This window comes from Schistocerca piceifrons, chromosome 3 (genome assembly GCF_021461385.2).
Source record: "Schistocerca piceifrons isolate TAMUIC-IGC-003096 chromosome 3, iqSchPice1.1, whole genome shotgun sequence".
Lineage (NCBI taxonomy): Eukaryota > Metazoa > Arthropoda > Insecta > Orthoptera > Acrididae > Schistocerca > Schistocerca piceifrons.
In genome coordinates, this window is record NC_060140.1 from 937,507,975 (window position 1) to 937,522,498 (window position 14,524).

The 14,524-nt window shown below is 36.0% G+C and overlaps 1 protein-coding gene across 1 annotated transcript in view; it reads right to left on the reverse strand.

Moving 5' to 3' along the window:
- The window catches only part of LOC124789311 (histidine--tRNA ligase, cytoplasmic), a 61,946-nt gene that overhangs the window by 30,036 nt on the left and 17,386 nt on the right, over nt 1–14,524 (reverse strand). The window contains exon 3 of the mRNA XM_047256625.1: nt 945–1,157. Within this exon, the coding sequence (XP_047112581.1) occupies nt 945–1,157 (213 nt within the window). The remainder of the gene's footprint in view (nt 1–944; nt 1,158–14,524) is intronic.

A 14,524-nucleotide genomic window follows, 5' to 3' on the forward strand; every position in this document is an offset into this window, starting at 1 on the left:
AACTTTTAATAGAATTACTTCCCTATATACATGCTTCTGGGAAAATCAGCTGAAAAAGCAGAGGAATCCCTACTTAGGCCAATCTTTGTATACCTCTTGGAAGCTGTCACTATAACCATTGAAAATACCATATAATATGCACTAGAAGGTAAAATTTTAAACATTTTGGTGCACCTGTAATAAGCAAAAATAGAACAATATGATGTAATCACCCGAAGAGTACTCCACATCTTATGAAAGTACTGCATCTATTGCTTACAGATGGGTAACAAGTATTTCATTCCAATACCAGATGGCCTAACTGTTTATGGGCCTTGTGAATTACCACCCACTACAGTTTTATAATAGTAGTAAGTTACAAGACAGTGGGACTGACTACAATCATGAACTTCTCATAAAAAGACAACATGTTGCTAGAACAAACATGACACAGTAATTTCTTGATATTATCTAGGATGGCCTTTGATGCCAGTTGCGAACGATATTGTTATGGTGTTGTGTGGCTAAATTTCTGTTATTACAAGATTAAGACAATCTACAGGCAGTTCAGTTACAATTTGTGGTCTCTGAAAACCTATCTTTAAGACTGTGTACGTAAAGAATCCGCTACAGAAACCAAATGGCAACAACATAATTTTTCTTATAAAAAGTACCACAATGCATCTGGGGAGCAATGAACTTGGATTAGCAAGCTGCATCCTCGTGGCATATTTCACTTACTTAGCTTTTCAACATAATAATAATAATAATAATAATAATAATAGTAATAAATTGTTGCATGTACATTTGGTTTTCACGATGCACCAACAGTTTTTAACATCACATTAAAATGAAGGAATACTAATGCTTCTAGAGTGAGGGAATGCTACATAACATGTTAAATGGCTCAAAAACTGAAGGAAGGTCTGTAATGAGTACTCCAGGAAGAGCTAATCAAAATTCACCTTGAGTTCAAAAACAGGTGTATCAATAGTTTCTGCTCCATGTCTTTTGAACACAGCAATGATTTTCTCAAGAACACTTGTGCGAAGTGCCATGTGCTCAGGTCCATAATCTCGTGTCCCTTTTGGTGTCTTCAATGTGAACTTAGTATTTGCATGTAAATCCTCAGGTCCCTGAGCAGTTCCCTTTGGCATTTTATTTACTGCAAGTGATCCCTGAAATCAGCAGAGAAATCAAATGTTATATTTCTCTCTCTCACACACACACACACACACACACACACACACACACACACACACACACACACACACGCAAAATATGTATATATTATACAATATGGACTACAAGTTGGAGAACTGGCATAATATTAACTAAGCACTGTTTGTAGAACAAGAAGCACATAATAATAATAATTTTATTGTCATTCAGCTGATTACAGCAATAGACAAAGTCAAGAGCATATATTTCTACATAAACTACTATATCAATGTAAATTGGTTTACATAAAATAGTTACACGTTAGAATACAGTATTTTCATCTTCAAAGAATTCATCAATGGTGTAAAACGGATTGTTCACTAGTAGCTTGTATAATTTAGCTTTAAAGATATTTACAGGCAGTTCGTTAAAGTCAGCACTTAGTCTATTAAACATCCTTAGTCCAAGAACTAGGTAAGAGTTATGCGATTTTGATAATCTATGATATGGTACGTCTACATATGTTCTGTTTCTAGTATTATGGCTATGAATATCACTTCTCAACACAAAATTAGACACATTGTTTCTAATGTACATTAAAACATTGTTGATGAATAAGTTCACTACTGTAAGACACTGCAATTTAATAAACAGAGGTTTACAATGTTCAGTTTTATCAGAACCCGTTATTATTCTTATTACTCTCTTCTGTAAAAGTAAAATGTCATTTACATGGCAGCTACTACCCCACAGTAAAATTCCATAAGAGATGATGCTTCGGAAGAAGGCAAAATATGCTGATCTCACATAGTCATTGGGAACATGTCTTTTTAAACTTCTAATTAGATAAATAACTCTTGAAAGCCTAGCCAATATATTTTTAATGTGTGGTTCCCACGTCAATTTATTGTCAATAGTAACACCTAAAAATTTAACAGTTTCTAATTCCTGGTAGTTAGGAATCTCTTTGAGGCTAAAGTAAAGTGTCTGGGGTTTGTTTTCATTTAGCAAGAAGCCATTAGCTTTGAACCATAATGAGAACTGAGCAAGGGTATTTTCGGTCAGTGTTTTCAGTGTACCTAGATCAGAGTTTTTATGTTGAAAAGTTGTGTCATCAGCATACAATATTGTATGAAAATTTATGAATAAGGGCAGGTCATTAATCATTAGTATAAACAGTAAAGGTCCAAGCACCGACCTTTGAGGCACTCCGTATCTAACATTAACCAAATTTGATTTCTCCCTACCAATGCACACAACTTGTTGACGGTTCTCTAGAAAAGACCTGAACATATTTATACTGTTGTCATCAAAACCATAGTAAACTAGCTTATTCAGCACAGTGTCATGCTCTACACAGTCAAAGGCTCTGCTCAGGTCACAAAATGTAGCCTGGGCATAGTCCCTAGCCTCGAACACATCTAGGACTAATTTTACGAGGGAGTCCATTGCATCCGTTGTGGATTTACCTTTCCTAAATCCAAACTGTTTATCACTAATTATAATTAGTTTACCCAAATAGGCACTAACTTGCTCATACATAATCGTTTCTAAGATTTTTGAAAAAACTGGGGTTATGGATATAGGTCTGTAACTAGCGGGACAGTTCTTTTCCCCTTTTTTGTATATGGGCACAACTCTAGAAATATTTAGTATGTCGGGGAACTTACTTTCAACTAGGCATTTGTTAACACAAAAGGTTAAAGGATAAATCACACAATCAATAACATCTTTCAACAAATTACATGACATATCATAGTAATCAACACTAACTGAAGGTTTGAAATTTTTCACTATTTTTAGGATATTATTTAGGCTCACTTCTGTGAAAGTGAAGGTGCTTGGGGGAAGCTTTTCAAAGCAGCTGTCCATAATACTAAGTGCATTTTCAGGTGGTTTGATTATTGAACTACTAATTTCGTCAATGGACTGAATGCAATATTTATTAAATTCTTCTGGGGTAATGGCAATTTCCTCTTTGTGTTTAGTGTGTGCAATGGAGTTTATTACACTCCAGGCCTTCTTGCATTTATTGTTAGATTTTTCAATGTTTACTATGTTATGCAGTTTCTTTGCTTCATTTATTGCCTTCCTATACTTGCATTTAGCTATAGCATACAGGTCTTTATACAGTTCTGATTTACTGGTTTTGTACAGACTAGAATATAGCGTAACAGTATTTTTCAGTTGCCCTAACTGTGGAGTATACCATTCCTTCGTTTTCCTTTTCTTGTAATTACTACTAATATTCACTGTACATTTTTTCAGAGGGATGTTATTTTCAAATACATTTAAAAAGATGGAGAAAAGCTCTGTGAATACAATATCAGCTGAACAGTGTTGAAGCCTAATAAAAGATGTGTCCCAACAGAAATAAGTGAGGGCATGTCTAAACCTATCCATCCTCTCTCTGCTCACTGGTTTAGTAATCACAGTTTTAGATTCTGGTTTGGTGCAGTCTGAAGTTACATTATTAAGACTAAGATATACTGCATCATGGTCTGAGAAAGGGGAACTAATTACATCAGTGGACATACAAGTTCTCTTAATATTTGTAAATATATTGTCTAGACAGGAAGAGCCTCTGGTAGGTTTGCAGTTAGCATAGTACAGGTTAAATTGTCGAAGCACATTTTTGAGCTCTGTCACAGTTTTTCTGTCCTGCAGGACATCAAAACTTAGATTGATATCCCCTCCAATGACAACATTGTATTTTTTCCATTTCGGTATACATATGTACATTAAGAGTTCCTCAAGTTTCTCCAGAAAGATATGGGGGTCACCACTAGGTGGCCTGTACACTACTACTACCACCATTAGCTTAAGGCTCTCAATTACTAGACCTGACATTTCAAAACGCATTTTATCACAAAGGGTATTGAGATCTATCCTGCCACAGTTTGGTGCAAGAGGTGTTTTTGCATATATTGCTACCCCACCACGTAAGTGCTGTTTTCTGCAATAGCAACTCAGTAGTGTGTAATCATCCAATACTTTGTACCCAAGATCATCCTCTTTCCACCAATGTTCACTTAAACATAGAATATCTATCACGTTTTCATTTGAAAATTCGTTGACAATTAAGTTTTTATCTGCCATGCCCTGAATATTGAGGTAGCATATTTTAAACTCTACTTTAGGTATTTCTTTTTTTGCATATTCTCTTAGTTGACATGACCTACTGTTACTGCATGAAAGTTGACCAGGTTGTGTCCTTATGTTGCTAGAACACCCAACCTGGTCTATATAGACAAGTTTTTTGTCATCTCAGTTGAAACATAACCCAAACACATTACTGGTCTTTTTTCCTTCTCTAGCTTATCCAATAATACTATTCTGATAATTGTATCACTTAAAACACGTTTACCTAGATAACTGAAATGTTGACCATGCTTGGTATGCCATCCTCTGCTACAACTACTGATGTTAATTAAGGAAACATTCTTAAAGTGCTTTGTACTCCTTGTTTGTGTGTTCCACTTCCTTATTCACACATGACTACTGGGGCAAATCATGTAGATGTGGCACATTAACAACAACAATCACATTGGTGTGGGTTAACATTCCGAGAGTCTTCTTCAGTGTCGAAGTAGCAATCTTCCTTTCGTTTCTGTTGATGTCGTTTGCTCCGACCATTACCACTACAAAGTCTCTGTCCGCGAGGACTGTGCTTGCTTTCTTTCTTGACTGATGTTGAAACATCTCGTAAACCAGCTCCTGATTTAACGGTACTTTCTATTTCAAACTCATTAATCACACGAGGTCCGCTTTCCGTTAACATAGCTGCTAATCCTCTGGCGTAACTGTCTGAATAAATCTTGATTTTACGTTTTTTCTTATACCTTACTTGGCTGTTCGCTAAGTTTTGAGAGTCCTGCACCACCTTATCAGATGAGTGTGCTGATACAGTTTCTATGTCATCTGTGTTTTGAAGTGAATTATATTTGTTATTTAATGGTAACACAAAATCCTGCCTATGTTTATTGTTAATATGTTCGTAAGCACTCCCCTTCGATTTTACAGTTACCCATCTACTGCTAGGCCTGTTGTGAGCAGTTTTAGTCGTAGCTTCACTTTCTGGCAATCCTTCCATAGGTTTGGGGATATTAAAACATACCTGATGACCACTCTCTTCCAATTTAAGCTTGAGTCTTCTGTTTTCATCACTCAGAATTTTTGTGTCCTCTCGTAGCTCACCAATAATTAACAACAGATCATTTTCGGAGGATGAAGCAACGATTTTCACATCTTTGGTTTTTGTTTTACCACGCCATTGCTCCGACTTGTGTGGATTTAATTCATATTTCTCGTACAGTTTTTTTTAATTTGTCCTGTAAGAGTCCAATAATTGTAATATATGATAGGTTTTCCTTTTTGATACTGTCGGTCTTCCTTGCTGCATCACACGTACACGTTTCTTGATCATTAAGGGATGCAGCCTTTTGTTTACAATCCGCACAGTTCCACATAGCAGCACAATTATCATCGCTTCTCAGGGAAGGATCAACATTTCCGCAACGAAAATGAAATTTATGGTTACACTGGACACAGACGAAGCCACTTTTAACAGGTTTCGTGCACTTTTTGCAAGATTGACACTGTATAACACTATTTTCGCGAACTTCTATATTCAATACTTCCACAACTGACGCCATCTTCGACACATAGTGATGCAATAACGTCAGTTACAACAACTGTAGTTGTCACTTGTTGCCCTCCATTCCCTCCTGCAAAATTTACACAAGTTCATGACAAACATTACAATGCCAAATTAAATAACAGTTCTGTCTCCAAACAGATTTCCCACATCATAGTGTCCTCTATCATCTTGTCCGAGTACTTAAAGACTATGCTAACACGCATTTTCTCTGATTACACAGATAATAGGACCTTTACAAATGTGCTGAATGGCACAAAATAGCAAAGAAATTAACCAAGACCACTAAGAAAAACTTCACATCACGAAATTCAATATGTAGTATATACATTCTAAGGCCTATTTGGCAATATTAAGTATGTACACAGCAACTTTAAAAATCAATAACACCCTCTCACACATCTTTTCTAGGAATACCAGCAGGAGAATGTTTCGTTCTCTCTGCACCAATGTTCAATGCATACAGTAAGAACATTGTAAAGGAAGTTCTTGAAGACTGGTAGGATAGCATCATTATAGGTGACAGAAAATATAATTCAGGTGTGCAGATGACACTGATAATTGCAACAAACATCAACTGGAAATCATTATATGAAGTTTGGCCGAGCGAAGCACTGAGTATGGTCTTCAAATCGACAACACAAAAACCAAAGTGATGCTTGTAGATCACCCTAATGACAACAGACCTGACATCACAAGAATTCCTGGCTATGAGGTCATCAGTCATTTTGAATATTTAGGATTTGTTTGTCACCGATACTAGGATTAAAAGCTTGAGATCAATAGGCAGTTTTCAATTACAAGAAATTTTTCAGTTAAACTTTTTCTCATCTGGAAGGACACCTCCACTATTGTCAAGACGATCATTCTCATCCAAACTCTAATCTTGTATACTTGGACGATGAGAACAGAGGATCATAACAAGACTGACACTCTCAAAATGTAGTGTTATAGAAGATTACTTGGAACACCATGGACAACACATCGAACTAATGAATCTATTCTGAGGCAGCTTGGCATCAGACTAAGACTGATGATTCTTGTCAACCATAATCATTTGAACGATTTTGGTCACACTGCCAGAAGGCTAGTGGCAATGCAACAAACAATCATAAAGGGACCAGTTGACAGCCAAAGAGCTAAAGGACGCACATCTTGCGGTGGATACAACAAATTAAGAGACTGACCAGAATGGGCTGCTAGCAAGCAAGTCACCATGCCAAAGGCAGAGCTTTGTTGAGGTCATCAAGGAGCTTACCATGTGATGCCACAAAAAATCTTGTAGGGTTAGTCCAAAGAGAGAGATTTTTTCAGTGTGCGTGTGACTTTTAGCACAAACCAATTAATATTATTAAGAGCCAAAATTAAAGGCACATTACATAGCTCATGAGCAAATAAAGTTATTAATCTTCATTAACTGATACATTTCATTAAGTACTAATCTGTAAGTATCTTTTTAGATTTAAGACTAGACAATATCTACTACTTAATTCTACACCTACATTTATAATTCAGAAGGCAACATTACGATGTATGGGAGAGAGTACATTAGGTACCACTTTCATTTCCAACCTCCCTGTTCCATGTTCAAATGGTGTCCAGGAAAAATGTCAGTAAGGCTCCATATGAGTTTGGTATTCTATGATTTTCCTTTACAATCATTTCGTGATACATGGGAATTAGTGCATGCAGCTTAACTTGTCTTGAATTGTACACTTCCATAATTTTAACAGTAAATTGGCCATGGCACACAGCACCTGTTTTAGTGTCTTGCCAAGGATGTTTGGTGCTTATCTCAGAGATGCTCTTGTGCATACTAAATGGACCAACAATCAGACATGCTGCTCTCCTTTGGATCTTCTCTATATCCTGTGCTGGTCCTACTTGGTAAGCATCCCAGACAAAAAGCAGTCATGCAGCAGATTCTCAGGTGTCGAAACTTACCAGCATTGCCATTTGCATCATGCAGAGTATAAAGTTCATGCGAAGTGTTTAGTGGCTGTTGAACACTGGATGAGGAGTTTATGAGTGAGGCATGACAAAAGTATGCTTTATGGCTATATCTGCAGTATTGTCCACAAGATGGAAGAGAGAATTCCAGGAGCAACTGGGAGCACGTGCTGCAGGCAGCCACAGGTCACCACTCATGTCGACATCAATGACAGCTGTGATTATTTACTGTGACTGGTGGAACTGATGTACTCACTCATGGGTTCTAAGCGCAGATGTCAATTTGCAGCATCATTCTGGCATCTGATTAGGGTCCTCTGGTCTTAGGTTGAGTGGAGCGTCTAGTTATGTGATGAGCTCGCACAACTGGGTGAAGATTGTAAAGTCATCACCGATATGTCATGTGCACTAGGCATCAGAAATGGCTTCTGAGAGGATACAGTAAGGTTCAGGCAGTAACCTCAAAATGTGGGGGAAAGGTCACCAGTGACAGTAATATCCACTGCAGCTACTTTTATACTGTCATTGAGGGTGTCCTGGTTACATATGAAAAGGGCCACGGCAACAGTTCACACCACAGTTATTTTCATGTTCCATGGATCATTTTGCATGATAAATCATCATGATGTGGAACGAGTCATTTTACATTCATATTGCAAATTAATTTGTACATCTGTTTGTACTCTAAACATCACCATGTTATTATTCTTATTTTTTTCCCCAAAATGAAAACAAGTTATACAGATTGAGTTAGCAATTCCTACCCACCACTTTTTACACATTACAAACATAGAAATTCTTCTACGAAATAGGAGGAGTTGTCAAGGAGAAACTTTTTCAATTTATTTTCAAATTTTACCTTGCTGTCTGTTACACTCTTTATATCCCTGGGTAAGTGGTCGAAAATATTTCTCGCAACAATGTGCACCCCTTTCTGTGCTAAAGACAACCCTAAGTTGAGTAATGAATGTCATTTTTTCTTCTAGTATTGTAATTATGTACCTCATTGTTCTTTGTGAACTGTAGTGGATTATTTACAACAAACTTCATGCAAGAATAAATATAGTGTGAAGCAATAGTCATAATGCCCAACTCCGTAAACAAATGTCTAAAAGATGATCGCGGATGAGCACCACATATTATTCTTACAACACATTTTTGGGCAATGAAGATCTTTCTTGAAGATGAGTTACTCCAGAACATTATTCCATATGACATTACTGAATGAAAATAAGCAAAATATGTCAACTTACTGATTTCTCTCCCCCCAAAATTTGCTATGATTCTAAGTGCAAATGTGGCTGAACTAAGTTGTTTTAGAGTTCCAAAATGTGTTGCTTTTCCAATATTAATTCTCAACAATACGGACATCTAAGAATTTTGACATTTCCACCATTTGTATTATTTCATCATCACATGTTACACTTATTACTTGTGCAGTACTGTTAGAGGTGCAGAACTGAATATGATGTGTCTTGGTGAAATTCAGGGTAAGACCATTTGCAGAACACCAGTCAATGATACTTTTGTGAACTTTGTTCACCATTTCTTCCATTTCTGTATGTATACTGGGAGTGATTACAATACCAGTGTCATCTGCAAAAAGAACTAATTCTGCTCCTTGTATGTTAGATGGTAGATCATTTACATACATTAGAAACAGCAGTGGACCTAAGATTGAGCCTTAGGAAACCCCATACATGATTTCTCCCCAGTCAGAATTGTGTCCCTGGATTCTGTTGGTCGAATTACTACTGAGTACAACATTCTGCATTCTTTTGGTTAGATATGACATGATCCATTGGTTGGCTATACCATCAATCCCATAAAACTTCAATTTATCTAGGAGTATACTATGATTCACCCAATCAAATTCCTTGAATAGGTCACAGCAAATACCTACTGGTGCTATTTTGTTATCTAATGCCTGTAGTATCTGGAGTGTGAACATGTAAATGGCATTCTCATTAGAGCAACCCTTCTGAAACCCAAACTGTGATTTGCTGAGGATATTATCGTAGACAAGGTGAGATAGTATTCTAGAATACATCAACTTCTCAAAAATTTTGGAAAAGATGTCAGCAGTGAAACAACTTGGCAGTCACTGACGTCTCTCTTATCACCTTTCTTAAAGAGGGGTTTAAAAATGGCACATTTTAGTCTCTCTGGAAAAATGCCTGGAGTTAGTGACGCAGTACATATTTCGGACAATACCAGACTTATTGTATGGGAACAAATCTTTACTATTCTATTGGAAACACCATCAAAACAAGAAGAGCTTTTATTCTTGAGAGAATGTATGACCCTCTTAATTTCAGAAGTAGAAGTTGGTGGTACATTCATATGATGTAATTTTATGAGTGTTACTTCAACATATTTCTGTGGTCTTTCTCTTGAACTGTTGGTCCCTATGCTTTCTATCGTGTTTAAAAATGATTATTAAATACATTTGCTACCTGTGACTTATCATTTATAACCCTTCCATTCAATTCAATGTTATCTTCTTCTGTGGTTGGTTGTCCTGTCTCTTTCTTCACTATATTGCATATTGCCTTAACTCCGTTGTCAGACGTACTGGTTTCTGACATTATGTGCATGTTTCTTTATTACCTGTCTTAGTAATTTTGAGTAGTTTTTGTAGTGTGCATTGATTTTTTTTTAATTTTATTTTGGCATTTGGTCTTTATAAATTTCATCCCAGATTGTTTCTTGTAAACTCCACTTAAAACATTTGCCCTGTAGTCATTAATGATTTTGACTGACTTCCACTGAGGTGTTAGAATAGATTAATACTAGTTCCATGGATCATGAATACGGTATTTCGTAATGATGTGGAACGAGTCGAATTTTCCAATACATGACATAATTAGGTTAATTTAACAACATACTTAAGTTAATATAACAACTTTATTTTTTTGTGTTTTTTGCTTTCTTTATTTTTTATTTTTTTTATTTTTTTTTAATATTTTTTTTTCTTAATTTATATCTAAAAATTCCTCTATGGAGTAGAAGGAGTTGTCATTCAGAAATTCTTTTAATTTCTTCTTAAACACTTGGTTATCTGTCAGACTTTTGATACTATTTGGTAAGTGACCAAAGACTTTAGTGCCAGTATAATTCACCCCTTTCTATGCCAAAGTTAGGTTTAATCTTGAATAGTGAAGATCGTCCTTTCTCCTAGTATTGTAGTTATGCACACTGCTATTACTTTTGAATTGGGTTTGGTTGTTAATAACAAATTTCATAAGAGAGTATATATACTGAGAAGCTACTGTGAATATCCCTAGATGCTTAAATAAATGTCTGCAGGATGATCTTGGGTGGACTCCAGCTATTATTCTGATTACACGCTTTTGTGCAATAAATACTTTATTCCTCAGTGATGAATTACCCCAAAATATGATGCCATATGAAAGCAATGAGTGAAAATAGGCGTAGTAAGCTAATTTACCAAGATGTTTATCACCAAAATTTGCAATGACCCTTATTGCATAAGTAGCTGAACTCAAACGTTTCAGCAGATCATCAATGTGTTTCTTCCAATTTAATCTCTCATCAATGGACATACCTAAAAATTTGGAATATTCTACCTTAGCTATATGCTTCTGATTAAGGTCTATATTTATTAATGGTGTCATACCATTCACTGTACGGAACTGTATGTACTGTGTCTTATCAAAATTCAGTGAGAGTCCGTTTACAAGGAACCACTTAGTAATTTTCTGAAAGACAGTATTGACAATTTCATCAGTTAATTCTTGTTTCTCAGGTGTGATTACTATACTTGTATCATCAGCGAAGAGAACTAACTTTGCCTCTTCATGAATATAGAATGGCAAGTCATTAATATATAATAAGAACAACAAAGGACCCAAGATTGACCCTTGTGGAACCCCATTCTTGATAGTTCCCCAGTTTGAGGAATGTGCTGATCTTTGCATGTTACGAGAACTACTTATTTCAACTTTCTGCACTCTTCCAGTTAGGTATGAATTAAACCATTTGTGCACTGTCCCACTCATGCCACGATACCTGAGCTTGTCTAGCAGAATTTCATGATTTACACAATCAAAAGCCTTTGAGAGATCACAAAAAATCCCAATGGGTGGTGTTTGGTTATTCAGATCATTCAAAATTTGACTGGTGAAAGCATATATGGCATTTTCTGTTGAAAAACCTTTCTGGAAACCAAACTGACATTTTGTTAGTACTTCATTTTTACAGATATGTGAAGCTACTCTTGAATACATTACTTTCTCAAAAATTTTGGATAAAGCTGTTAGAAGGGAGATTGGACGGTAATTGTTGACATCAGATCTATCCCCCTTTTTATGCAAAGGTATAACAATAGCATATTTCAGTCTATCAGGGAAAATGCCCTGTTCCAGAGAGCTATTACACAGGTGGCTGAGAATCTTACTTATCTGTTGAGAACAAGCTTTTAGTATTTTGCTGGAAATGCCATCAATTCCATGTGAGTTTTTGCTTTTAAGCAAGTTTATTATTTTCCTAATTTCAGAGGGAGAAGTGGGTGAGATTTCAATTGTATCAAATTGCATAGGTATGGCCTCTTCCATTAACAGCCTAGCATCTTCTAATGAACACCTGGATCCTACTATATCCACAACATTTAGAAAATGATTATCAAAAATATTTTCAACTTCTGACTTTTTGTTCGTAAGGTTTTCATTCAATTTGATGGTAATACTGTCATCCTCTGCTCTTGGTTGACCTATTTCTCTTTTAATAATATTCCAAATTGTTTTAATTTTATTATCAGAGTTGCTGATTTCAGACATGATACACATACTCCTGGATTTTTAATAACTTTGCTTAATATAACACAGTAGTTTTTATAATTTTTGATAGTTTCTGGGTCACTACTCTTTCTTGCTGTCAGATACATTTCCCTTTTCCGGTTACAAGATATTTTTATACCCTTAGTAAGCCATGGTTTGTTACAAGGTTTCTTACGAGTATATTTAACTATTTTCTTGGGGAAGCAGTTTTCAAATGCATTTACAAAAATGTCATGAAATAAATTATATTTTAAATTGGCATCAGGTTCACGGTACACCTCATCCCAGTCTAACTGCTGTAGGCTTTCCCTGAAATTTGCAATTGTTAAATCGTTGACTGAACGTACTACTTTGGAGGACTGTTTAGTATTGCTGAATGGAGCTATGTCATATATTGTAACTAGCTGTGCACCATGATCAGAAAGACCATTCTCAACAGGCTGTGCATTTATCTGGTTAAACTTATCTTGGTCTATAAAGAAGTTATCTATCAGTGAGCTGCTATCCTTTACCACCCGAGTAGGAAAATCAATAACGGGTGTCAAATTGAAAGAACCGAGTAATACTTCAAGGTCATTTTTCCTATTACCCTCTTTCAGAGAATCTACATTGAAGTCCCCACAAATAATAATTTGCTTCCCCCTGTCTGACAGATAGCACAACAAGGAGTCCAAATTTTTCAGAAATAGATTAAAATTTCCTGATGGGGACCTATATACAGTTACAATTATAAATGTGCCTTTATTTAATTTAAGCTCACAGGCACATGCTTCTATATGTTTCTCTACACAAAACTTTTTTGTTTCTATACTTTTTGCACAATGATAATTTTTGACATATATGGCAACTCCTCCTTTCTCCATATTTTCTCTCATTACATGTGCAGAGAGCTTATAACCACTTACATTTACCTTATCCATATCAGTAACAATGTGATGCTCAGACAGGCATAGTATATCTATTTCATTCTCAGCTTCTAAATCTTCTAAACAAACCAGAATCTCATCTACTTTATTCTTTAAACTCTCAATATTTTGATGAAATATACTTACATTATTTTTAATTATACTTTTATGAGAACCTTTCCTTATTCTAACATTTGCAGTACTCTCCTGTCTGAGTTTCTCATTGTGCTTTGGCCTAGTTCCTATACCAGTGGTCACATGGTGTTCAGAGAGGCAGATTATGTCAATTGGGTTGGGTGACTCTAATTCATCAATGCAATTACCTAGGACTGAGATACAACATGGTGGAGATAAAATTTCTGGTGATTGGTGAAAATTTATAATTGATAGCTGTGATTGGTGATCCAATGTGCTAGAATTGTGCTGTTTAATTTCTTTCCTAAACTGAAGATTTGTTTCAATCCTGACCTCTCGTAGAACTTGACATCTTTCTGTCTTACCTATCCTAAAAAAGGTGCTGCTCCAACACCTGTAACCACTGGAATTTTACCATTCATGGCAGTGCCTCCCCCCTTAAATTTCCTGCTATTACCCCAGCCAGTTTCCCCTTCCCTTTCCTGTTGAGTGTATCCACACTGTAAGGCACTATGTCATTTATCCTGATTAACTGTGCATCATAATCAGAGAGAGCATTTGTTACTGGGTAAACAGTTATTTTCTTGGTTTGTGCCTCGTCAAAGAAAACATCAATTAGTGACCCACTGTCTTTATCCACTCGTGTTGGAAAGTTAGCTACTGAGAGCAAATTGTAGGTTCCAAATAAGGTTTCCAGATCATTTTTCCTATCAGAATCCTTTAGAAAATCTACTCCGCAGTCACTACAGACTATTAACTGCTTGCTGATGTCTGATAGGCAGCACATTAAGGTAACCAGGTTCCTCATAAATGATTCAAAATTTCCCATTGGGTATCCATATACTGATACAATTAAAAGTGAACTGTTTTTCAGCATTAAATCACAAGCACACACGTCTATGCGCTTATCACTACAAAATCTACTTGTGGCAATGCTA